Source organism: Pleurodeles waltl, chromosome 9 (genome assembly GCF_031143425.1).
Source record: "Pleurodeles waltl isolate 20211129_DDA chromosome 9, aPleWal1.hap1.20221129, whole genome shotgun sequence".
Lineage (NCBI taxonomy): Eukaryota > Metazoa > Chordata > Amphibia > Caudata > Salamandridae > Pleurodeles > Pleurodeles waltl.
Genome location: NC_090448.1, coordinates 1149231408 through 1149259403, shown reverse-complemented (window position 1 = coordinate 1149259403; position 27996 = coordinate 1149231408). Strand labels below are relative to the sequence as shown.

The 27996-nt window shown below is 46.9% G+C and overlaps 1 protein-coding gene across 1 annotated transcript in view; it reads right to left on the bottom strand.

Annotated features, from left to right (window-relative positions):
- Positions 1-27996, bottom strand: part of PLEKHD1 (pleckstrin homology and coiled-coil domain containing D1) — a 201114-nt gene that overhangs the window by 49848 nt on the left and 123270 nt on the right. The window contains exons 4-6 of the mRNA XM_069208976.1: positions 13674-13750; positions 10314-10405; positions 7871-7923 (exon numbers count right to left, since the gene is read on the bottom strand). Of these exons, the coding sequence (XP_069065077.1) occupies positions 7871-7923; positions 10314-10405; positions 13674-13750 (222 nt within the window). The remainder of the gene's footprint in view (positions 1-7870; positions 7924-10313; positions 10406-13673; positions 13751-27996) is intronic.

Below are 27996 nucleotides of genomic sequence, written 5' to 3'. Positions count from 1 at the left end.
TTGTTTGAAGTCAGTTCTTCTAGAGATGCCTGAGTCTAAGAGATGTCCCAGTGACTTTACCCATCTATGTAGAGTGAGTACATTGCTTTATATGCAACAAAGCGCACAGTGGTCTGAAGTCAGCCCTTCCAGAGATGCCTGAGTAAAAGCCTTGTCTCAGTCACTTTTTACCCTTCTTCAGTGAGTGCATTGTTTGAAGTCAGTTCTTCTAGAGATGCCTGAGCGATGTCCCAGTGACTTTACCCATCTATGTACAGTGAGTTCATTGGTTTATATGCAACAAAGCTCACAGTGGTTTGAAGTCAGTCCTTCCAGAGATGCCTGAGCCTAAGAGAATGAATCTTTATTCACATGAGTAATTAAAGTCTTTGCAAAAACACAATACATAAAAAGTTCTCTAGTGCCACTGCACACTTAAAAACACAGTACGTCCAGGGGTGCTAAATCCTTGTAGAACATGCTTATCGGAAATTACATTAAAGGTTCTCCCATTGAAAGTATAAAATCAGAGCTGGCAGCGCCATAAAGAGGTTGTTATAAGGAGCTATATAACCGGCTGCCATGAAAATGAATAAAAGTGTAAAGTTACAATTTGCCATGAAGTGTATGTTGCAAAATAACTGAGTGTCATTCAAATTTGATGTATAATTGAATTTTGACCACAAAGGTGATGCATGACAAATGTCCATTATGTATGAGCATTTCACTCAACTTGTATAAAAACTTTACCAGCCTGATGTTCAATTGGGATATTGACTGGGTTCATCGCTGCCTTAATGGCCTGTCTGCAAGACTGCACATGAAGTGTGTTGAAGGCTCTTCGCAAGATCTCTCTGCGCTCTCGGAGGAGAGCTGGGCACAAGCAAACTATAGGGCATATTTAAAATCCCCTAGAGCCACCTTGCACCACATTAAATAATTATTTTTTACATTAATGTGGCCCAACAAGGCCGAAATTCCTGCGCCGTGTTTAGAAGCAGTTATAAAAGCACAGTGTAGGGCCTGGGCTTTGTTTCTGATTGACTTCTTTTGTTGAATCCAGACTCCTAAATATGTGTACTCCAACACTTTTTCAAGGCTCTTATATCTCTAATGCCAGGACCCAACTTATTTATGAGTCACTGGAGTCCCACTCATGTTTTACTTATTATAGCGAGGTCGTCTGCGTACAAGAGGTTGGACAGCGGTTTTCCTCCCAGTTTTGGTGGATAGGAACTGACAAGGTCTAACGCCGATGTGAGATCTGATGTGTAAAGGTTGAATAGCAAAGGGGCCAAGATGCAGCCTTGTTTTAGCCCTGCTGTTGTATGGACCTGAGCCTAAGTGATGTCTTAGTGACTTTGTTCATCCATGTTGAGTGAGTACATTGGTTTCTCTGCAGCAGTGTGCACGCTAGTCTGAGGTCAGCCTTCCCGGAAATGCCTGAGTCTAAGGGAAGTCCTAGTGACATTTTCACCCATGTTTAGTGAGTACATTGCTATCTGCAGTGGTGTTCAAGGTGGTCAGAAGTGAGCCCTTCCAGAGGTACACGCTAAGCAGACTGGCCGGGCACCTTACACAGTGTCAATCTTCTTTGTACAGAAGGCCATGCTTTCATGGTAGTATTTACATAATAGCGCGCTCCTTCCGCAGGGCGGTGGAGCACCATACCCATATGTTTCTGATGTGTGTGGTTATGACGCAATATTCCCATAGCACAAGCGGATACCCATGGTAAGAATTTGTTACATCTGTAGGTGGGATGAGGCAGGGCAAGGCTGGAGAAGTTGAGGGTGGCAGGTGCGCAGAGGGTAGATTTAGTTTTTAGATGGCAGGACATTGTGAAAAGTTGGGATTTGAGTTTGTTCCTCTTCATGGACTGCTTCAGAGACGGACAGAGTCCGGGGGGAGGAGTAGGGTCGGTTTATTCCAGAGTCTTGGTGAAAAGGTAGAAAAAGGCCTGTTTTCTTGCCCACCCCTTGTGGGCATTGCTGGTTTTTTAGCTTTGTAAAGGATGTGCTTCACGTGGTGTGGAGCTCATCAGAGATGGGGGCCTTGTCTGCAATGCAGTCTGTTTTGTTTCTGTAGATCACTTCCTTGCACATCACACAGTAAAAGAAGCCTTCAAGAGCATGGTTCACACCTACCTTGGGTGCTCACTTGTGTCAGAACAAAGCTTTGCTTCTTTGATAAGTTCAGACAATGGCGAAACACGTGTCACGAGCTGCATTTACTCATTCCAGGTGGCTTGGATGGTATTTATCCAATACAACACTGTAACGTTTTTAGCATGGATTGGCTATGACCTGCTAATCATGTGCTTCAAGGCTTTTGCTGAAAAATGTCAAAAGACTTTGGGCCATATTTATACTTTTTGACGCTAAACTGCGCTAATGCAGTTTAGCGTCAAAAAAATTAGCGCCGTCTAACGCCATTCTGAAGCGCCATGCGGGCGCCGTATTTATAGAATGGCGTTAGCCGACCGGCGCTGCCTGGTGTGCGTGGAAAAAAACCACGTACACCAGGCAGCGCCGGCATTGGGGAAAATGGCATATGGGTGTCTCAAAATGGGGCAAGTCAGGTTGAGTCAAAAAAATCGCCTTAACCTGATTTGCGCCATTTTTTTACGACGCCCATCCCCCATTAACATGACTCCTGTCTTAGCAAAGACAGGAGTCATGCCCCCTTGCCCAATGGCCATGCCCAGGAGACTTCTGTCCCCTGGGCATGGTCATTGGGCATAGTGGCATGTAGGGGGGCACAAATCAGGCCCCCCTATGCCACAAAAAAAAAAAAAAAAAAACTTACCTGAACTTACCTTAATGTCCCTGGGGTGGGTCCCTCCATCCTTGGGTGTCCTCCTGGGGTGGGCAAGGGTGGCAGGGGGTGTCCCTGGGGGCAGGGGAGGGCACCTCTGGGCTCATTCTGAGCCCACAGGTCCCTTAACGCCTGCCCTGACCCAGGCGTTAAATTCAGGCGCAAATGCAGGGTTTTTTGCCCCGCCCACTCCCGGGCGTGATTTTTGCCCGGGAGTATAAATACCACGCACATGCCTGGGAGTCATTTTTTTAGACGGGAACGCCTCCCTTGCAAATCATTAACGCAAGGAAGGTGTTCACGCCAAAAAATGACGCTAACTCCATGAACTTTGGCGCTAGACGCGTCTAACGCCAAAGTATAAATATGGCGCTAGTTTTGCGTCGAAAAAAACGACGCAATTTGGGCGCAAACGGAGTATAAATATGCCCCTTTGTCACTTTTCTAGCTCTGCATGGATGGCATTGGGCTAATCCTATGCTTAAGAACCCTGCTAAAAGAACTAGGCATTCGAGGTGAGCGGTGTGGTTAGTGTCGGTGGTGCTGTAGATTCACTCCATAGACAGGATCGGCTCTCCAGCTCCAACTTGTGCTTTGCAGAGTAGAACAAAGGCTGGCGGGGACAGGCACCAAAATGTCCTGTGATTGGTTCACTGGGCAAAGACCTGAAGTTCATCTTTTCATTAAACACACTTACCTCAAGCTAAGGATCCTCAAAGGGAACATTTCTCTGAGATGAATTGTCTTCAGGCTAGTAGCGCCTCCATTTTAAAGCGCCCACCGAGGTGGGTAATGAATCCTGGCTGCTTCATCAATTCCCTTACAGGCTGTGACTGTGCTCGCCACTCACGGCCAGCTGACATGAGCTGAAGTGCTGAAGTAGAGAGCAGTGAGGTGGGTGGAATATAAACATATTAATATATTTGTGTGTGTGTGTCAATATCATTGATAAGCTGCTGAACTCTTTTTTAGAATGGCTGCTTCCTTACATGATAGTGGTGCCACATCAATACATTCCATCCAAATGCTTCACACAAAAGAGACAAGCAGCACTCCCGGCATCTGCTTATGACCTCACAGATTACATAACTCATGACATGGTCAGTGACATCACTGATGACATCACAGATGATGTCTCAAATGACATCACTGATAACATCATCCAGTGTTTGTAACTAATGGTATTGATGTGTGAGCGGGTGTATGAGTGGCTCTATGGGCGAATGACTGGTTCAATTATTAGGTGTATAGGACAGTGCATGGATGCATGAGTTTCTAAATGGGTGATGAAATGAATGTGTGACTACCTGTATTTGATTGAATGAATGGGTGTGTCTGTGACTGGGTGAGTGAGTGATCATGAGAGTGGTTTTGTCTGTAAAGTAATTGCTCTCATTCTATTTCTGAGTGAGTTGTGAGTCTATTAATGGCTGTAATTATACTGACTACCTCTATCACTGACTGCATGTGAGAGTGAATATGTGTCTAACTGGGTGGATGTGTCAGTTTTGTATATTGGCGAATAAGTGGATGTGTTGGTACTTGTGTTGTTGAATGAGTGGGCGTGTTTGTGGCTACATTGGTGAGTGATTGGGTTAACAGTGCATTTGCATGTCAGTTAGTGGGTGTGTGAATGGTTTTATAATTGAGTGATTATGGGTGTTGGTGATTGTATTGAGGACTGACGGGGTATGTTAGTGACTGAATGGGTGAGTGTGTGGATGTGCTAGTGGTTGTGCAGTTGATTCACTGAATGTGTCGATAGATAAGTGATGTAAAAATTGTTTTTTCTAATCCTTTGTATGGGTGTATCAGTGGATGTGTTAATGCCACTTATTAAGTGGATGCATATCTGTATATCACTAGCTTTATCTATGTGTGAAGAAATATGTGAGTAGTTGTGTGTGCATGGACATAGAAGAATTTCTGTGTGTGAGTGAGTGGGTGTGTCAATGCATGGATGATGTCATCAGTGGTGTCATTTGAGATGTAATCAGTGATATCATCAGTGATGTCACTGATCATATCATGAGTTATGTAATTTGTGAGGTCATAAGCAGTGCATTGAGGGGGGGAAAGTTATAGTTAGCTATGGTAACTATAACTGCTGAATTTGTATGGTTTTGTGCGCTTGCAATATGAGCCTCACTATAACGTCCCACTAACCTTTGGTATTTTCAGAGAATTTCTATGTTTAATAAAAAAATCTATTTCCTAACTATAACGTCCCTGTAATCTTAGTTATATTCAGTGAATTTCTATGTTTTTTTAAATGTATAGTAATTTTCATTACTATGCATTAATCCAATCACCGCCGCACACAGCGGTTGGCCACAAGGGCCTACCCCCTATAAACACCCAAACTTGCACCGTGCACAGCCTTCACCCGTGCGCAGGGGAGGTTGCCCGCAAGACCTGGCCTGCAGCCAGACCCTGCAGCCAACTTCCCCTAACCACTCAACCCTATGCTGTACACAGGCCTTTGGCCGTGCGTGGCGCGAGTTGGCCACGGTCTTTCTGGGTGAGAGATCAGATGTGAGAGGGTGTATCGAGGGTGAGAGTGGCTGTCAGATCGTCTGTCTGGGTGTGAGAGTGCGTACATCAGTGTTTAAGTGGGTGCGTCAGTGTGTGCGCAGGTCTGTGAGTTGGTGCATGAGGGTGTGAGTGGGTCTGTGAGTGGGTGAGTGAGTGTCTGAGTGAGTGTGAGTGGGTGCGTAAGTGTCTGAGTGGGAGAAATTGATTGAAGGAGAGCAAGAGAGTAAGAAATTGAGAGGGAAAGAGAAAGATTTTTTTTAGGCTTTAATATCTCATAGTGAGATTGAGATATTTGTGTTCAATTTAAATTGAAAAATGTATTTATTATGTTAAATAAAATAGTGTATTTCATTTAAAAAATAAAATGAAAATAAAGGAAATGAGTCTAGCTGGACTCGAACCCCCAAAACTCAGTGCGAAGGTCTGCGACCTTCACAATGAGCAATAGGGATTGTGTTTTTTGTTGTTGTTTGTTTAAACCCTTATGGGCTTTCTGGGACGGCGCGGGAGGGGGGAGGACAGGGGGAAGCTGAAGGGCTCCCCGGCAGTCCCTATTTATTTATTTTTATAAATAGATTTTTTTCAAATGCCCTTTGTGGGCTCCCTGGCCTGCAGTGACATTGCTTCAACAAGCAGTGAGCTGGTTTGACAGCAGCCCCCTGCTTGCTGAAGCATTTCATCTCTGTCCCCTGCACGCATGCAGGGGACAGAGATGAAAGCTCTGCAGTTTGAAAGCAGGACCTGCTTTAAAGATCTCGCTGTCAAACAGCAGAGTGCTTGCTGTGGCTTGGCTGCAGCACTGAAGCCAAGCCACAGCAACAAAGATATGTCCTGGGAGTTGGCACCCCGAGACATAGCAGGAGCCGGCCCCGGGAAGTGGTGGTCCTTAGGGCCATCAGAGGCTCCAAGAGGGGGCCGCACCGCCCCCTCCAATGTGAAGATAGCCCTGGGGGTGGTGGTCCCCGGGGCCTGGGGGTCCGAAACAGACCCCCTTTTAATTGTTTTCTGTTAGCCTCGGGGGAGGTGGTCCCTGGGGCATTGGGGGAGCCACTGAACTCCCTGCCCATATGTATATAGAAGCCCCGAGGGTGGTGGTCCCAGGGGCTTGAGGGCCCCATACGGACCCCCTTTTTTTTTTTTAAAGATGTGCCCCAGGGTGGTGGTCCCTGGGGCACGGGTGGGGGGCCCTCGCTTAAAAGTCTGTGTAGCCCCGGGGGGTGGTGGTCCCCGGGGCTAATGAGGGTCCACAGGCCCCCTGCATATCATTCCCTAAACTCTTCGGGGAGGTGGTGGTCCCCGGGGCAGCGGGACGGGGCCAGGCACCCCTCCGGCATATTATAACAACCCTGGGGAGGTGGCGGTCCCAAGGGCAGCCGGGGGGCATGCGGCCCCCGCATAAGCAATATAAGTCCCGAGGAGGTGGCGGTCCCAAGGGCAGCCGGGGGGCAGGTGGCCCCCGCATTAGCAATATATGTCCTGGGGAGGTGGTGGTCCCTGGGGCAGCGGGAGAGTTCCAGTAGGCCCCTCTGCATTTCTAAAAATGCCCACCTAAGGGCTTTAGAATAAGGAAGAGTGGAAAACCGCGCTCCGTTTTCTTTTTTCATTTTAAGGTGGATCCAACACAGATCCGACTGTAAAATAAAAAAATGCTTTTGAACCCTGGGGGGTCCCTTTGGGACCACACCACCAGAGCTAAGGGGTCAGGGTGTTCAGACCCTGGCCCCTTTTGTATCTGCACATTTTTTCAATAATGATGCAACTCACTTTTCAAACAAAGAGACTACAACTACCAGAATTCCTATCTGTGGTTAAAGGGGGCAGGGCCCAGTATCATCAGGTCCCTGCGGTTATTCCCCATTGCACAGAGAATACTCAGAGTAGGTGGACTTTGATGTGAGAATCAGAGATTCTCGATACCTACTATCCAGAAAACTCGTAATAAGAGCCTATATTTGTTCTGTGGCTATGATCAGTGTACTTGCTATATTTGCAGCCGAACAACGTTCAAAGTATGCAAGATTGGAGCTAGCTGTGTTTTACAGCGTGAACTGAAGCGTAAGTGACAAGGGAACATGTGCTGAAAAGCCTCTGCACCCCAAGAAGTTAGCTTGGATCCAGAAGGAATTCTGGGACCTCTTACTAAACTGAATGCAGCATAACGTGAAGTTCATTAGTAGAAACTTCCTGCTCTCTTCCCCTCAGAGGGTTGTCCTCTGTGGTTGTTGGAGTGGCTGACTCAGCCTGTAAGTGGAATGAATAGGATGCAAACAACGTCTAACAGTGATATCAAGAAAGCAGCAGGTTAGCGCTATATAACACCTAAAAAGCAAACCATCTATAACACAGTCAGTCCTCAGAGATGACTTTTGACCTTTCGACACATGTCTTTTGGAAAATAAAATAAAATAAAATGTTGGACCATGTGCTTCCTTGGTAGACATTGTGTTGGCCACAGGAAGGTCCCCTGAAGCGCATGTAGGATGGCGGTAAGGTAAGGGGGTGGGCAGGGCGCATGAGGGGGCGGTGCCACCAAGCTTACCTCTTTCTGCTCCCGCTGCAGGCACAGCTCCTCTGTCTCCTCCATCAGTTTGTCTGCAGTTCACGGGCCAGAGGAGAAGAGAGGAAAGTCATTTGAGATTCTGTGAAAACCCAGACAGCATGCAGAGCCCACCCCGAGCGTGTGGTCATGCACGTTAGCGTTTACTAAGGGACTGATGGCCCATGCCAGAGACCAGTGGCATAGTAAGGGTGCCAAGGGCCACGGTGCAAGAAAGGAAAATGTCTGTCTCTCTGTTGAATGGTTAACACAATACAGCCACACTTGGGGTTCAGTGGGCCCCTTGAGGCTCTGGGCCCTGGCGCGACTGCCCCAGCTGCACTCTTGATAGCTGAGCTTCTGCTAGAGGTAAGTCCTAAACTGTGGCACAACCAGACAGTGAACATACATGGAACACCACTCACTCAGCCTCCTCATGGGTTCTCTTGTTTCACATTTAATTCACTTTTACCAGCCTCTAGGCCACTTCTGGACTCAGGAAGGTGTTGGGTTGGCCACAAGCAGGAACACTGCCCATGTTCCTGGTCCACCTGCGCTTTATGCGATCCACTGTCCCAGTTCTAGGCTCACAAACGTCCAAAGGCAACCATGGTCTGAAATGTTTGACCAATGAGCAGGGCCAATGCACGAGGGGAGCAGCCGGGACTATGAGCCTGAGACCCTGCTTTTTTCAGCGCATCATGCTATCACTGCAACTATGGCCGGCTTTAGTGCAGGGCAACTGGTGCATCCACACTAGGGCTTTAGGGCAGGGCAACTGGTGCAGCCGCACTGGGGCCTTAGGGCAGGGCAACTGGTGCGTCCGCGCTGGGGCTTTAGGGCAGGGCAACTGGTGCAGCCGCACTGGGGCTTTAGGGCAGGGCACTGGGCGCTGATCTGGGGGGGGTGCTGTGTTTAGTAATAACGTATGATTTAAAAACACCGCCTGTAGAGTTCCTTGTACGTCCATCTTTCAGGCAGCAATAAAAATGTCAAGATAACTCTTGTGGTGAATGTTCCTGTTGAGATCCAGTTTTGTCTAGTGGCAGTTTCGACTCGCCATACAGTGGCACAGAGGGTTAACATCCCTGCTGCAAAGAAAGTGTACAGTGCAGACCACAGATCTGTATTTTATGTGGATAGCTCAGTGAGTTACTGCTTTTGTCACAGAGGTTTTTTGTTGCCACAGTTCATAAGATACAACCCTAATATAGAACAATGACTGTTGCGAACTGTCATCAAAGAGCTGCATGCAAACTGCATAGAATATGTTTCTCCCCCAGACATTTAATGTCTGTTCGTAATGTTGCTGAAAATGAGTAGTTTGGATAGATATACATTCCTATTGGTAAAGCCAGCCTTTAAAACAAATGAAATGTCTGTGAGAGACAGGCAATGGAGAGATGAGGGGCATTTTTGCCTGGTGGTAGTGAAGGAATCCGAGGGGGTCATGGAGGGGGGGATGCCAAAAATTATTGTCGCACTGGGCGCCACCAACGCTAAAGCCGACCCTGACTGCAACTGCGGTCTCTGTTTAAACCTGACACATGTCCTCGGGGGCCTAATTACTCCTGAATGAGTATTACAAATTATTCTATTATATTCCCCCCTGGTGTACACCACTATGCGAACAGCTTGAGATTATATAGGGTCAGCACTACTCCTTTACCCTGACCGCTGGCCGACAAGAATGTCCCTACATCATCCAGCCCTGATGAGGCCCTATTATCAGCAGTAAGGGTCGAAACGTCGTCAACATAGTGACAACGAAGAAACTACAGGAAGCCTGATTTTAGTACAGGCGCAGGCATACTGTGCACATGGACTCATTTATATTTAAAGTTATTTGTTGTAAACAAGCACTGTATTGTTTTGTGGTGTGGTTTCCGTGTTGCTCATATGGGTCACACTGCACCCTGTGTGTGTTTATGTTTGTAAGAACTCTTACATAAACTGATAAAGTATACATTTCCAACTATAAGGAGTGTTGGCCATATCTTCTACTTTTTACTATTAGTTGTGAACAATATTTTTGCTGATATCTTGTTCTTGTAAACCAAATGCTACCAATGTGAACCATCATAAATCCAGGACAGAGACCCCCATGGCAGATATTCATGATATCCACATTGACATATATTTACATACAGTGAATCTAGACGAAATTCATATACATCATCATTGTTGACAACTTTCGTAGCTCACTGACAGGCCAGAAGACAACAGGCTAGCGCTTTGATAATCCCATAGATTGTGTTGGTAGTCTCAATTCACTGTCCTTTGTGAAAGAACTTCTAAGATCAGTAGGCAATGACACGTTCTGTTGATACCAGGTCATTTAGAGGCTAAAGAGTGTGTATTCTGTCAATCTTGGGTACATGAAGAATTTACAACCAAGTGATGGGGCCACCAACTACAAATTAATACGCAAAAAACTGTGTAACACCTAGATACTCCTGCTTTTCCTTCGCCAGTTGCAGTCCCTGGGCCTCCAAGCTTTCAATCATGGCTTCTCCCAGCTGGGCATTTTGCCAGGTCCTGAAAAGAAGACAGCATGAACAGTTACCGTCATGGAGATGTGGTGTGCTTTAGTTCTCTTTCTACCTCCTTCACTGTGATGCATGACATCATTCTGCAGCGTCAACATTTGAACATGGGGTTCCTATCCCCCCCACATTTTACTCTGCATGTTTGCTCCCATGTGTGCCCCTTCCATCCATGCAGTTTCAGCAGGGTTTGGCCATGCTGGAGTATGATGGACATGTCATGAGCAAGTGTGAGTGATGGTGGGTGGCCCAGTCTTGTGCAGGAAGGAGAACCAGTACTATGGAACAGAAGTACCACAAAACGTATTTCTAATTCCGCTTTCATCCACAATCTCACACAACTGGGTGGGACACATCTCACAGCTCAACCCCTCTGTGACAAGGAGGCACCGTGTGGCAATTGTGTTCTAGGAACATGCTATCCTGGTACGGGCATGGAGGTTGTCAGGAACACTTAGGTGCTAAGAGGCAAGTAATGCATGACACATACACAGACAGCAAGTGGCAGGTGCACTGTGGGTTTGTGAGAGTCAAGCCCAGGGTGGATCCTGCTGTTCATCACCGAGGGATAGGACCTGCACCAGACATTGGCCAACAGTCATGCCAGATGGCCTCATGTTTTCCAGCTAGGAACTCTAGAAAAAATCTATATTTTGATTATCCTTCCTAGGTAGCAAAAGAGGGTTTGGCTACACAGCAGCTCACATGTTCCAATGCCACCTCCCTACAGTAGGGGTAGGATGGTTATGTAGGAGGGCCCCTAGGAAGAGCAGAGCAGATGTGCCCTTGCTCATGGACCCTGTACAAGTATACTATCTTAGTGTGGCAACCACGCACATAGTAGAGTGCTGCCAGTAGCATCTCTGGAATAGAATTGTAGAGGAGCACCCATACAAAACCATAGAAATGCAGCAGTTATAGTTATACTTATCTCAAGAAACTATAACTCATGCCAGAAAGTAACTTTGGGCAACAAGTTAGTTCCTTAACATAAGTATAACTGCTCTTGTAATAATGCCTTTTCTAAACAGCACTTCCTGGGCACAGATAACCAGGCAAAGGCCTTGAGGGCCTGATTTAAAGTTTGGCAGACGGTGTTACCCCGTCTTAAAAGTGACGGATATCCCATCTGCCATATTATGATCCGATTATAGCCCATAGAGATCGTAATACGGGGAACGGGATATCCGTCATGTTTATGATGGAGAAACCCATCCGCCAATCTGTAAATCAGGCTCTATGTAATTTGAGGCTGATAATGCTTTGTTTCCCTGACATACACTTGTACAACAGACTGGGAGCATGAGCCCGCACATGTTATTGCCACATGCAGGCAGCTGCATGTCGACATGCGGGCAAAGCAGGAATGCACATACGTTGGACTGCCATCTCCAACATCGACATGTTATAGGGCTATGTGTGAAGCTGAACCCCTTGAAAACAGAGTTTGTGTTGATTGCCAACAATAACAGGCAAGCCAAAGTTCAAAATTGGCACTTGACAATGAATGTTGACGAATTCAACCCCCAGTTGAACATCAGTGTCATGTCCCGCAGACACCAGCCACTTCTTCAAGGCCCACACTACTAAAGAGAAACAGGTAGCCTGGCACAAAGTTTACACAAATACTACAAAGTCAATACATACCTTCCAGGACATGCCTTTAGGACTGGCCAGCATCCCAGCCATTGACCTCACAACACTAAAGACCATCGTCCATGCAGCAGTAAGGCTGTTCAAGGGTCTGAAAAAGTATGACTAGATCTCACCAACCCTCCAGGAACTACACTGTCTCCCCTTTAAACTCCGAATCACTTTCAAGATCTGCTCTGTCTCACTCATCACTGGCCCTCCTACATAACACCTACCTCAAAGAGAGATCTAGCGCCCCAGTGGAGAACACAACAACAAAGCCAGAACACGTGAAGCCTGAAACAAAGAAATGGAGGAAGGAAAAGACCAGATGATAGGCCTTCTCTCACAAGCACCGTTCCACCTAAGATCCAATAAGCACCTTCACTCTTCAACAGCAGGAAGAAACTAAAGACCCTTATCTTCAAGGAATACCACATCCAAAAGTACCCACTCAGACTGTCTACTCCACATGATGCCAAAGCAAAAGAACCTCCCCTTTGTGAGCAAAACTCACTTGCCCTCACCTGATGTCCCACCTTCAACTGTGCATCAGTCTGTTTATAGTTAGATTGTTTCCCACTATATGAATACACATACAAGCATACATACATACATGTGTAAATACAATGGTCCTGGGCTTCCAAGTGACATGGTGCAAGATATGTGGGACACCCTGCACAGCACACACCCAGACTCAGGGCCGCTGGTATACTCCTGTTCATCAACCCAAGTTGCGCCACCTCATGCCCTCCCCTAGTGTGAAAAGGGCCAAGATGGCATATGAGATCATTGCATATGTATGGCCACATAGCATCAGCAATCTTCTCTAATTGATCCTGGTCCCCATGAGCATATAGGGTTGTCCTTCTGACATTATATAGACCAAGTGAATAGTTGCCCATAATTCATGTGAGGTCAACTTAGTCTAAAGCAAATGGTCTGAAACCAACTGGTTTTACACTGTGCATTTTCAGTAAAAGGGGCTTCGGCTTGAATGATATGGTCCTAAAATGCATTAGGATTGAATTTTTTTCTCTAACTTAGCCCTAAACAAAACTCTAACTCACAAGCCCAACACTCACCTTCATGTTCACTTTAATCCATTAACCAAAACTCCTCACCTCTAACAAATACCTCATATCGCCTAAGTCTACATCTTGGCCGCTATCACTATACCTCTAGCTCCTAAGCCGATATACCCTTTGCTCTTACGGTCTTATCCTGATTCCTTATCTCTTACCTCTAATTCCTGAGACCCCTGAGAGCTAACTCATATTCCTTATTTCCTAACTTGTTACCTCTGATCTATTCCCCTTGCTGTGAACCCTTATCCCTGCCCTTGATGGCTTTCCTCTAACTTCCACCTCCTCATCCAAAGTCCCTCTCAATTAAACTCAGAATCTGTAACTGAAACACCCTAACGTCTAACATCTAACCTCAATTCACGAATGTCTTACCTCTAACACTTTGCTCTATCCTCTCAATCCTTACTCCTAAACCCTTGCTACATGAGCAGTCTTGTTTCAATGGTTTCCAGGCACATTCAGACTAGTATCAGGGAGCTTAAAGGGACTGCCTGGAAAGTGGAACAGAAGAGCTTGACAAGACATCCCATTAGTCCTTACACTTTTCCGGATTCGTGAAGCATCTCCAACCACTGGGTCTGCTCGTACTCAGACTCGGCGCCCAGCACAATGTTACCCTGTAAAAGAGAGAAATCAGAACCTTTAGAGGTTGGGATGGTGGTTTCAAAGCACAGACTTACTGGTTCAAGACCTCAAGTCTAAGAGGTCTTCTCCAGTCTGCAGACATTTTCAGGGGACTTTTCATGGATATCATCTTCTCACATCTGTGTGTTCATGTTTATTCTGTATCTAGTTACTGATCATGATACAAGATTCTTCACTGGTTAGTCCTTTAATCATGTGTGGGAATAAATGTATATTTTGTAACTGATCATGTTATGTTATTTTTCATTGACTGATGTCTTTATGTTTCTTCTTTATGTTACCTACAGCCCTGACAAAGCATTTAAACACGTGTTGGCTGTTTACTCTTTCTTAAGTAAAATTCTCTTCAAGATTCAAGTGGATGACATTTGGAATCTTGCCACTAATGAATTAATTTGAAAGATGTAAAGATGTACCTGAATTGCCTTGATTGGCTGCCAGTGAGCAAGACAGCTGTCTTTAAATTGCCCTGCCATGTGCATTGGGAAGCTTATTCTCCAGTTCCTCCGGCCCTGGGAAACAATCTGTTTCTACAAGCCCTTTAGGCAGGACCGGCCCTAAATCGGTTTGACTGGGACAGTACCCCTGGGCGGAAAGAAAATTTGATGTTTGTTGAGGGGCTGGGAGGTCGTTGTGGTGTGACGGCAGGATTTGTGAAGAAGATGGAATGAGGGGAGGGAGATAATGGGGTGCTAACAGTTAAGCTGAGGTACATTAAGGGCTGATTACAAAGTTTTTAACGGGATCTGATTGAGACCAAGTGGGATGGACGAGCTGCTGTTTGCATGATATTAAGTCCGGCAGCTCACTGCGGAGCCCCTCGGGATATTGGAGCCCTGGGCCCAGCTCGCCCATGCCGAAGGCCGGCCCTGCCTTTAGGTCATCAATGCAGGCGAATGTCTTTCGGAAGCATATTTCCAGGGGTCGTATGGGGGGAACTCTCCTTCTCCTACTCTGCGACCACCCATTGGAATTTCTCCCTCTTAAATTGTGCAAAACTGCTGATTTAGTGAAATTACAGAAATTATTGAAAACCTGGCTGCAGGCTCTATATCTGTGCTCTGGAGTGTTGTTTCTTCCTCCTGTTTTGCCTTTCTCTAGTGTCAGATCTTGGTCCAGCACTGGGATGGCCCCTCGAGGATGGCTGTGCGCTTTGTAAATAGCAGAAATATATAAATATAATTAACATTATCAATCAGTGATGATGGAGCTCTCGTTATGATCCAGAAATTGTTTAATCTCAGACTATTTTGAGTTGTAATTCCAATGAAACAAGCTTTCAAGATTGTTTGGAATTATTACTCCTATATATTATTTTATGTATTCCATCTGAAAAGCAACCCCGGAATCTGCCTGATTAATGCTCTATCATATGATATCAGTTTTATGGACATTTAACTTATAGCCCAATAATAAACTAATCTTCCCAAAAGTAGCAAACAGTTATGATACAGAGTCAGAATCTCTACAAAACACCAGAATATGATTTCCATGTAACTTAACCTTCCATACGGTAGTGTCTAATGCACTTTGATGACAGACATCATTAGGAGAATGGTTGCCAAAGCTTCATTGAAGAGGTCGAAAAGTAGTGGGGACAAAGGACATCCTTGGATAGGACCAGGCTTAATCAAAGTTGGTTGGTAAATGGATCCACTTACACTTCTATGAAGACAAGGTGCCTGATGTAAAGCTTTAATAGCTTTACAACCTGGCCCAGGTAACCATAATGCATCACAGTATACCACAAATATGACCTGGGCACATAGTCAAAACCAATGTCTGAGTATAGTAGAAATGCTCTTAAAGAAGTTGACTTGGCATTTGCATAATTAGTATACGCCCAACATTCAGAGACATTCTTATTAATATTTTGTCCTTAAATACAAATATGCATCAGTCTTGTATGCGATTTACTAGATCTTTAAAATAAATGTAATGATCCCTATTTACACAGATAGTGAGTTGTAGGAGACAACTTAGCTGGATATTTTCAAGTTTTGCAAAAAAAGTGCTGTGAAGGATTTTGCAAGGATTCAGGAGAGATGTTCATCTGAAACACTCTTGACATTCAAGGTATAAAGTATCAGAAGTTAGATCTTCGAGATTTCTCCCAGAAGGTGCTTTGGTCCAGCTGCTGTTTTGAAACTTACCCATTCTAGCTGTCACCATGCTTGTTCAACTGGCTTTAACATATTTACAATACTAATTGATGATATATCCTATATATGAATACCGTGGCGGCCAGCAGCTTTAGGAGGGAGGGGGCGGGCGGGAAGCACACACACAAACACTCAATCTTTCACACACAGACACGCACGCACGCACATCCATTAACAACACTCATACCATTCAAACATGCACGCACGTACCAAACATTCATTTTAAAAGATGACACACATACACACACACACACACACTTACCTTCAGCCTCCAAGTCCCAGGAGGGTTGAGACTGCTGCCTTCCTAAGGTCAGACAATGAGGGAAGGCAGCAGTCCCAGCCTCTTCACAGAGTGGGATGGGAGACTGCTGGCCCCACCCCACTCTGTGACGAAGTGTCACTGATTGACACTCGCCCTCGGCGCTTCAGGGCTTAAACCAGAAGCGCCCAGGGCGAGTGTCAATGGGTGACGCTTTCCTCGTCACCCAGGGGAGGGCCTCGAGGCACCTTTGCTGAGCTGAGGAGGTCACGCCCATAGGAGCTGTGACCTCCTCAGCCCAGCAAAGTTCAGCTCAGGCAGCCAGGAGTCTGCGCAAATCGCGCATGGCTCACTCCTGGCTGTCTGAGCTGAAGAGTGTCTGTCAGGCTGGACTTTTTTCAGTCTGACAGACACTCTTCATGAGGGGCAAAAGGTTGGGGGGCGTGGCCCCTCCACCCTAAAGGACGGGCCGCCACTGTATGAATCTAATTAATAAGATCCATGGCTATCTGTTTATCTGTTTTGACAGTTTCAGAGTATGGTCATGCATAGTATTTTTAAAAGATCTGCATTATCTGATGAAGAGTATAATACGCTCCTCTTCTTGTAAATACAATCTACTTACGGCCTGATTTAGAACTCGGCGGCCAGGTTAGTCCATCACAACTGTGACGGATATCCCGTCCGCCAAAATCTAAATCCCACAGAATGGAATGGGATTTAGATTTCGGACAGAAAAACCTGTCTGCCGAGTTCTAAATCAGGCCCTTTATTTTTACTCTATTTGCTTTGGTCTACCAGGTCCAATATCCCCACGCTCTTGTCAATAAACCCATGTAATGCTTCTTGCTGCAAGATAATTTTAGAGAGAGCCTTTTGATACAACCAGCCTTTAAAAGTTTTTGTGCTTTCTGCAGCTTCGCCAGATAATGTTTTTGTAGTTCTGGGTCCACTTCCTTCTCTATGACAATGTGCTGTCTTCTGAACATTTTAATATTCCATCTAATGTAAGTTGTTCGTGCTTTTCCATTCTCTTACAGTACTGGATTTTAATCCCCTTCAAATAATTCTTTAGTGAGTCCCATACCTCAAAGATGTGGGTGGTGTATAGGTTATAAAAATCTTTAAGATTCATCTCAAATTCTTGATCTTTCAAAAGAGTTTGATCAAATGACAAATTGTGTTCAAGTCATTTATCATTTAGACCAAATTGAAAGATGACATAGCACTTGATCAAACCAATGCTGTACCCCCTATCCATCTATCCAAGAAGTGGCTGCAGGATTGGTGATTTCCTTCACGATGGCGAAGAGTTCTTTGCTGTGGTTTGTGCTGGTTTTGATGTGGTTTGCTAGCGCATTCTTCTTCGTTTCTTTCAGGAGGTGGTGGTACTGGTTGAGGGCAGTCCTGAAGATGGTGCGGTCTTCAGTGTTTTTGCTGATGCGCCACTTCCTTTCAGGTTGCCGGCCGTTACATTTGGAAGAGTGCAGTTCCTTGGTGAACAGGCTTGCTCTTTTGCTTTATTCTTTGACCTTGGATGTCTTGGCGGGGTTGATGGTATCAGCGCATTCTGTGATCCACTGGGAGAAGCTCTTTGCTGCTTGTTCAGGGTCATATGTAGAGTCCGGGAGGAGGAAGCGGGGAGTGTTGTTCCACTGGTCTTCTGATACCTTTTCCCAGTTCCTTCACGTGGATCTGGGGGGCACGGTGCCGGGGTATGTGGGCCTGGAGATGGTGAAGTGTATGCTGTGGTGGTCGGACCAGGTGAGTGGTGTGGTGTGGATGTACCTGACTCTGTCACTGGAGGTGAAGATGGGGTCGAGCGTATATCCTGCTTTTGGGGTAGGGTCGGTGACGAGCTGCTCAAGGCCGATGTTGCTCAAGCTTTCCAGGAAGTTGGAAAAGTTGCCCCGCTGGGGAAGTTAAAGTGGAAGTTGAGGTCCCCTAGGAATATGTAGTGCTTAGAGTTGATTGCTTGTGGGGTGATGAGTTCCGGGATGGCGTTGCAGAGGCTGGGGTGTGGTCCTGGTGGTCTGTAGGCAAGAGTGCCTCTGAAGGTGCTTTTACCGTCTGTGTGAAGTTGGTGTTTTCCATTACCAGTGTCAGGTCATTAGGGGATGTCGTGCAGAGGATGGTGTCCCTTTAGATAATGGCGATTCCGCCTCCGTGCTTGCTGGTTCGGTCCCGGTGTGTTATCTTGTAACCTTTGGGGATGGCGGTGATGATGCCTGGTGCTGAGGAGGGGTTGAGCTGGGTTTCTGTGAGGAAGATGATGTCTGGGTGAGGGAGGAGATTGGCTGAGCGGCAGCAGTGGTTGTTGGTGCATCCGGGGCCCAAGGGCTCAGAGATCAGCGACGGTGTATCTTCGTGGGGTTGAAGTGGCAGGGATCCTGGCAATGGGCATGGTCCCGACACGAAGGGTGCAGACAGGCTTGCCTTTACACGTCTTTTTTAACTAAAAGCTTAATGACGAAACAACAATGACAAATTACATTAATGATAAATATTAATGACAAGCATTTGCAAACATCAACAATCAAGAGTAGTACGCAGCAGATCACAGTAAGGAGGTCCATACTTTGGAGGACACAAGTGCTAAGCTATTTCTTTCAGTTTCAGTGTGTGGACAAAGAAGGGGACCTACAGTGCACTGCTTCATTCTGTAATGGTTCACAGAGATACACATACAAAGCAGGACACTGCCCCATCGTGTCCATTTCTACCTGCAACACTGAAACAGAATGGGGATTTAAAGAGTGCAGTCCAGGGCCACAAAAAGGAAAGTCAGAAGGTCCCAGGCCCAGCTCTCCCTGTGCTGCTGCTGTCCCTTGCTCCAGTCTTCTCCTTGCTTTTTCCTCCGTTTCTTTCATGCCTTCTCCTTGCTTTTCCCTTGTTCTCACTGCTTTCTGCCCAGGTTTTTGTGCGCTTTCTCATTGCTTTTTCATCATTTTCACTGTTTTCTTCTTGAGTTTTGCCCCTTTTTTGTGTGCTTTCTCCTTGCTTTCCCCCCGTTTATTAGCGTGCCTTCTCCTTGTTTTTCCGATTAACGCTCCCGCATGCTGCCTGTTATTTCCTACCTCCTGCCTAGCCCCGCCCAGCGCCCATCCCAGGACCTACTTAATGGAGGCCACAGCGTGACCCCATCGAGCAGGTCCCAAACCCAGCTCTCCCCGTGCTGCTGCATCGCTCTCGCTCCTTTCTTCTCCTCGCTTATTCAGCGCCTCGCTTTATAAATCCTTGATTGGTTGAAAATGTTCTCCAGACCCCTTGTGCTTTTTTTAGGGCCTGCGCTCGTGCTGCAAAATCCATTTATATATTTTTGGCAAGCATGCCATGTTTATTCATGGAAGCCAATGTGCCTTAATCCACCAAATGGTGCCAGATACTGGCATAGCATAGTAGACACGAGCAACCCATTTTGCCAAAGGGATCCTGAGTATACATTAATACATAAAAACACTGATACACAAAGGACTCAATAAACACAAAAGTAATAACAATAATACTCAGCATATAAATTACAAACAATTACTGCATACAAAGAAAAGAGAACGTAATAAACGTCTAGCCTAGAGCTTTCAGAAGCACAGACATTTATTCATATTGTCACTAAAATACTTAACAACGTTTGGAGCAAATTTAGAGAGAAAATGTAAAAAGAGGAAAAAGGGTACTGAATGCCCTCAGTGCTCACACAGAACACAAGAAAAAGAAAAATGTAGCACGTGTATGAATTATGGATTACCAAAAAGACACACAGCTCAGATTTATTCATAGAATGATCATGAGTTATTCATGAATGCCATTAACCCAGACCTAGTGATTAGCATGTATCAGTTCAAGTCTCTGTTGTGCTGTCAACGAGGTTTGGACCTCTAGGTATGGAGGTCTCATCAGGACTGACAAGGTGAGGGACACCTAAATAAAATGAGAAGATGGTAAGAGCTCATAGTATAATGTAAAGATTAGCCAAGGGCTAGACTTTGTAAGGGTGTATGTCAGCGGCGGGCACTGCAAGTCTCAAGGAGAGGAGCAAATAAAAAAATATAATATATATTTTTTTAATGACCTTTTCCCGTCGCCGCCGTCTCCTGCCGCGTTGCTCCTCTGGTCTTCTTGTAGTGTCCCAGCATTTGCTGGGACACCAGCACAGGCTCCTCAGCAATCCTTGCGCTGCTTTCATGCTAAACCTAGCATGAAAGCAGCACCAGGATTGGTCTGAGCGGCTTGGACTGCCGCTCAGACACAAGCCTGGGGTCTGTGTAGTTTCTCGGGCTGGAGAAACCTAAGAGTGCACGTGTGTTTGGCCGGCCTGAGTCAGCCAGCCAAACACACATGCGAACTTAGTGCACTCTACTCCTCCCCCGTCCCACCTCCCATGGCCCCACCCTGAACACTCTGCTGGCTGAGCCAGCAGATGAAAGATATAATGATGATTAAATATCTTTTTATCTTTCATCTCCTGGCTTAGCCAGGGGGGTGACGCTCCTTCGCCATTGCAAAGGAGCCACCCCTGGTGTATGTACCTTCATCCAAAAAATGTACCTGGCCACTAAGGGTCATAGGAGTACCCCACACATGAGTCGCCATTCAGCTGCAGAGGAAGCATGGAAGTCTGTTAGGGGTTGTCAGGGGTCGTGGCTGCTACCCCTGGCTTGCCCTTTGCTACCACTAGCACTGAATTTGCGACCCCTGGCCTCAGATGTGGCAAATTCAGTGCCAGGAACACAGTGGCAGCTCGTTAGTTGGGGCTCCACTCTTTGTTTTCTGTCAATTGTTTATTACACTAATAGTGAATAATAATGTATTATTCAGTATTAGTGTAATAACAATGGAGTACAATTAGGTGGAATATGCCTTTCCATGCCACCTGAGGTAAGTAAAAAATGTTTTTAACTGTATGTTGTGTGCGTGCTTGCGGGTGAGATTGTGCTTATGTGTGAGAGTGTGTGTAAGTGTGAATTTGTGCTTAGGTGTAAGTATGTGTGTGTGAGTGAAAGTGGAGGTCAAAGGGCATGTGATGTCACTTCCAGTACCCCTGGCATTTCAGTGAATTGATGTCCATGGGAGGGAGGGGTTCAATCTCTCCCAGATTTAAAAAAATTGTGCCAAAGTCGACCAGTTAATTGTCCAACATATTGGTAAAAATATGTGTACTCACTCAGGACGGAAGGATATAGAAAAAAGATTCACATTTATAGAGGAGGCCGGGTTAAAATAACTTCAGAGTGTGGTGCAAGTTAAATTGTAAAATAAACATACTATTTATAGCCTGAATCGTACAATCTTTCATTAAATTTATCAGTGTATTAAGGAGAGGAGAAAACTAGCTCAAATTCATGTTATCAAGCATTTGGGTTCAATGCAATGTACGAGTGGAACCGGAACAGGATGTGGCCTAACAGCCAGAGCTGCCAACATTGGAGCTGGGGAACCAGGTTCGAGTTGGCTCAACATCCTGTGATTTTGGGCAAATCACTTCATCTCCTCTGCCTCAAAAAATGAATGTGTCCTTATGTGATGTAACTGGTGCTCATGTAAAGCGCTCCATTAACTTCGGGTTGAGTTTGTGCAATATATTACAAAATAACCAACTGCATGCAGTCATTCCGGAAGAGAGAGCTATTATTAAAGAATGACGATATGTTCAAATATTAGAGGACACATAGGGCCTCATTACGACTTTGGCAGTCTTTTGGCAAGACCGCTGTGGTGGCGGTTGTCAAAAGACCGCCATGTTGGTGGTAATCCAACTGCCATATTAGGAGTTACACTCTGAAGTCCGCCAGAAAACAGCCAAAAATCCAACAGTGCCAGGACACAGGAGGGTAGGAAAGAGACATTCCATCACCAGCACCGCCAGGCCGACAAAATTCCACCCACCAGATTACAAGCCACAAATCACCACAGCGGTTCTTCCATGGCGGAAAACCATTGGCGGTGCGAACTGCTGTGGTCAGAACCCAGTACTGTCAGAACACCACATTGGACAGTTTGAATACCCCACAACTGACATACATACACACACCAGACACACTTACTCACAGCACTATATAACACACCCCCACACAATCCACAATCCTTTGCAACAAAAACGCCATTCACATACACCCAGAGCAGGCAAATACACTAATATAGCACGTTTACATTATAGGCACATATACACATCTCACTCAGCATTCACCACACAACTGTACAACCAACACAAAACACACATAACGAGCACACACAAACACCACAAGCGTCCATCACTCACAACGCACCACTCACACCCCATCAATCACCCTACACTGCACGCACACAACACCCCCTCCCTCAACACAACCACTACCATGTCCCCACAAAAGCACCCACAGTTCACAGACGAAGAGTTGAGGGTCATGGTGGATGAAATCATCAGGGTAGAGCCACAACTGTTTGGAGCACAGGTCCAGCAAACGTCGATTGCCAGGAAAATGGAGTTGTGGCAGAGAATAGTCGACAGGGTCAACTCGGTGCACAAGGGATGACATCAGGAACAGGTGAAATGACCTACGGGAGAAGGTGCATTCCATGGCATCACAACACCAGACTGCCGTGCACAAGACTGGCGGTGGGCCCACAGCTCCTCCCCCACAGTTCACATCTTGGGAGGAGAAGGTCTTGGACATTGGGCATCCCGAGGGCCTGACAGGAATACCTGGCGGACTGGACACTGGTAAGTACCCATAACTCCCATGGCACACAATTGTCGTGTCCTGCATGCTTCCTCATCACCCAAATACTGCCCATTCACTGTATATCTCACTACACCTCCCACCTATTCACCTAATGCCCCTCTCCTGCATGCTTAACCTCCACCCAGCCCATCTGCCCACAAAGCCTTTGCCAAAGGCACGGATAGCATTGGATAGTACTATCACAATGACTCCCACAATGCACTAGCCCATCTACGTTCACACCTGCAATGTACACATCACATCACATCTCTTGCATGTATGGCTATTGTACTAGCTATCCCAACTAGATGGTACGACTGAGGACCACTACCTGGCAATGACAGCAATTCAATGCACAACACAACACAAACAAGACTAAACACAGCAACAGCTCTGTGACTAATCCAAATGGCCACAAATCCGTATCCACAACCCAGAAATGTACTCACCATGGTATAGAATGTGAGATGGCAGATACCATGCACATGCACAACATGTACAGACAGGAAATTTAACCTTGCTTACTCACATACCCTCCTCCCACTGGGACACCATCCTGCAATGGCCAGCCATTTTGTGTCACATCTAGCAAGCTTGAATATCACTAGGTAACAGTGCTGAACAGTCATGTGAACTATCAGACAGTACCAGAACTCATCCACAGAGCTAAATTTACCAAACCTGAATGACACCAACCAAAATGGGGTATGGTACACATGTCACAGAACACTATCTACCACCAATGGAATGCTGTGCCACATCTGTCATTGCTGGGAATCATGTTAAGCCACTGTATGCATCTGATAAAGAAATACCCAAACACACATTCAATATTTAACTCTGTGTCTCACTCCCTGCCAGTGCCACTATGGAGAGGATACCAGAAACTGCCAGCCCTCCTAAGGATGAAGGCCCCAGTGAGGAAAACACGCCTGGATGTCTGGACACTGACGACCACCTGGCCCATCTGGGACACCTGATCAGTCTACGACTCCCTGCCTCACCCTGCCCACATCAATCCCCCTCCCCACCCTGTGGCATCAACATCACAGCCAACCCTTCGTCTCCAAACCTGTGTCCCAAGGACTGTTCAAACTACTGTGTGCCCCACAGCACAGGGACCTGAGTTCCCCCCTCAGACCCCAGACAATGAAGGTCCCGCAGGCACTGGGAGTGGGCACACGTTGCCAGGGGCACAGGCACCTGTTTGCAGTGGGGTGTTGGAGGGAAGCTGTGGGCCAGAGAAGGGGGCCCCCAAGGGACTCCACTGACCAGGAAATCACCGCCCAAGTCCTGGGAGCATGTCTAAGTTTCCAGGACAAGATGGGCCAGATCATCACCATGTTGGGAGAAAACCAAAGGCTGCAGAGGGAATACCACCAAGAGGTCATGCAGGAGTGGCAGGCCCACAATGCCACCATGGCCTCCATTGCAGGAGACCTGAGGGACATCAACACCACACTGCGTGCTTCCCCCACCCACCAGCAGGCCCCTTCCGCTAGCAATCTAACATCTGAGCCATCTGCATCAGTGGCAGCTAATGAAATGGAGGCACTGCCAGGGGAACCACAGCCCTCCCTCTGTAGATGAAGAACACCTCCCCCCTCCCAGAAACATGGACATCCAGCTAGACATCCGGCTAGAGCAGATGCCAAGACCAAAACCACTGCCAGGAAGTGAACCTCTGCTGATTTGTCTCCCTTGTGTGCCACTGAGACATCCTGTTGACTGTTCAATGACATTACTCCATTTTCCAAAGGCACATGGACACTGGACCCGACCTGTGCAAACAACTGCTGTAGCCTCTAACCAGATGATTCCATCCACCATGACCTCACTCATCACCTGTTGGACAATGTATGCACCTTTGTTTTGCCTCACAATTTCATGATATGCACAATAAACACCATGGAACACAACTGCTGTATATGTGTCTTTAATAAAACATCAACAAATGTCATGCTTGCCAACTGTGGTCTGGTAATGCCCCCTACATTGAACAGGCAGTGCAATGGACAGCAGAGAGAGGCACCCTCAGCAGGAGACACAGTACAACAGATATGTCACAGTACAGATGTCAGAGAGGTAGAAATCCAGGGCCACACAAGAGTATAGGCGGTCATTATGAACATGGTGGTAAACACCGCTGACCGCCGTGGCGATGGTGAACAGAAGACCGCCATTGACAGTGAATAGAAACCCACCATATAATGAACCAAAAATCCGAATCTGCCAAAAATCACCAGTCCACCAGTCACCGCCACGACCCTGTTGGCGGAAATGCTGCACCCCCCACCCCACCACCGCCAAGCACACCCACATCCCGCCCTCCAAATAATGATGCACAAATCACCGTGGCGGTCAGTGGAAGCCAAACAACCATTGGCGGTGCAGACCGCCACGGGCGGCAAGTGGACCCAACAGCAAGAAGTGCACACATTGGATAAGCTAGAAACCCACACACCTGACACACATCCACAACACCATAAAACACTCACAGACACACCCCACAATCCTTTGCAGCAAAAGTAGGCCAACGAAGACAGAGAACACCAGAAGCAGACCCCGAACGCCACTATACACGAGACTCACACCCAACCACACAAGAGCACCCTCACCGCGATTCCACCCCCGACACCATTCACCACACTCACCATGTCACCCCCCAAACATCCACGCTTCACAGAAAGGGAGCTAAGGACCATGTTGGACGAGATCCTGAAGGTGGAGCCACAACTATTCGGTGCTCAGGTGCAGCACACACCCATCGCAAGGAAGATGGAGGTATGGCAGACCATTGTCAATAGGGTCAATGCAGTGGGACACCATCCACGCACCAGGGACGACATCCGCAAGAGATGGAACGACCTGCGGGGGAAGGTCAGTGCCATGGCTTCCAGGCACCACATTGCAGCCCAGAAGACTGGGGGAGGACCTCCACCGACAACACCCGCCTACACTGACTGGGAGGAAAAGGTACTGGCCATCCTGCACCCTGAGGGCCTCACTGGACTCACTGGAGGAATGGACTCGGGTAAGTCGTCTACAACTACTCCATATCCCTCACACCTGTAATGCATGCACCACCCCTCCCCTCCAACACTCACCAAGCCCACTACCCCACCCAGCCCACATTGACAACATCCAGTCACCCTGCATGCCCACAAGCCCACTAACAGGCCCACATCTCTCGTTTCATTGTTTGTGTGTGTGGGCCATTTGTATGTACTATGGTCAGGTTGGATTTGCTTTATGTCGGGTAAGTACCTCTTGCTGTAGGATTTATGGGTTGTGCTGTTGTGAAGGGTTGTGGGAGCATTGAAGGGTGGGTGGAGTGAGTGGGTATGTAACTATGCCCTTTCCTCCCTTGTTTCGTAGGTTGCGGTACTTACCGTCATCTTCGTCGGCGGTCTCGGTTGTGGAGGTATATGGCAAGGAGCAGGGCTGGCATGATCTGCAGCTCTCTATCAATGTCTGCTTTGGCGTGTTGTGAGTGCCTCCGGTGAGTGTTTCCTTATATTGGGATCGTTTCCTCCTGGCTTTGCGTGGCGGTGGTTCCCGCCCCGGAACTGACGGCGGTCTAGTGGTTCATTATTTGATAGGCGGGTTGGGCCTTTCCGTCGCCTGTGGGCGGACTCTGCCGTTGTTGTCGGCACTCCTCTACTGGCGGTGGGTGGTTTTCAGGATGCCGGTGTTTCCGTTGGTTCATTATTTGGCGGTCCGGACCGCTCCTCTGTTGGTGGTTTTTACCGCCACTGCCGGCGGAGCGGTGTTTACCGCTGTGTTCATAATGACCGCCATAGTCAGTATTTCAACCTGCAAAACGACCATAACAGTGAGTACCATCAGGTTGGATAGCATGATGCCACACAAACAAAATATGTAGGTCACAGATGTCGTGTTCACCCCAGGATACCTCATAAGCAGGGCCCCCCTGATATTACCTATACATCACCAGTCACAGATTATACATACAAATATCTTTACCTGCCAAATGTCATGTTCAAAAACTTTTCAGCTATCACTTACCAATGGCTAATGACTATGAATGGCTCAAGCCATAGGTAGGAGAGCCACTGAGTAAGATACCACAGTCAGTGGGTGAAATGGCATGAGAACAGAAGTATGCAGCAAACAGAGCTCAATATTGGTCTGCCCATTTAAGATGTGAATGTAGGAAGGTGCAGTGAGAACACTTGTTAGAACTGAAGACTATCAGTCAGGTCCCACAACTCACACATTGGGATAGGACCACATTACATCCCCACTGATGATTCAAGTCAGGAGGAATATTGTCAGCAAGGGTTGTACATACAAGACTTGCAAACCACACTCAACATACCTGTATGTCACTGGAAGTACTGATTGATGAGCTCAGTCCTAGAGTCAGCTGCACCTTCCTCCTCTGCCTCCTCCTCACTTACCATTTCAGCATTACCAGCCACTGGTCCAGCTGCCTCACCCTCATCAGCTAGCAATGGTATCTGATGTCTCAGGGCTAGATTGTGGAGTACGCAGCAGGCAACTATTATCTGGCATACCTTTTGGGGCGAGTAGAGGAGGGCACCTCCAGATAGGTCCTGGCACCAGAATCTGGCCTTCAGGGGGCCAAATGTTCTTTCAATTACACGCCTCATCCTTCCGTGGGTCTCATTGAACCGGAGTTCCCCTTCCGTGGCAGGGTACCTCAATGGTGTCAACAGCCAAGGAATGTTAGGATAGCCAGAGTCACCTGTGTGCACAAATGTAGGACCAGTGAAATAATAGGTACAGCGACAGGGAAGATTGTGATGACAGGTACCATAACAGTGAAACACCTTCATATGTATGCATACCAAGGAGCCAGGCCCTCTCTGTGTGTAGCCGCGCCATCATGTGTGGGACATTGCTGTTCCTCAGAATGTAGGAGTCATGCACAGATCCAGGAAACTTGGCAGTCACTTGTGCAATGTATTGGTCTGTCAGGCACACCACCTGAACATTTATGGAGTGGTAGTTCTTCCTGTTCCTATACACCTGTTCATTGGCACTGAGAGGGACCAGGGCTATATGGGTGCCATCAATGGCCCTTACCACATGAGGAATGTGCCCCATATCAT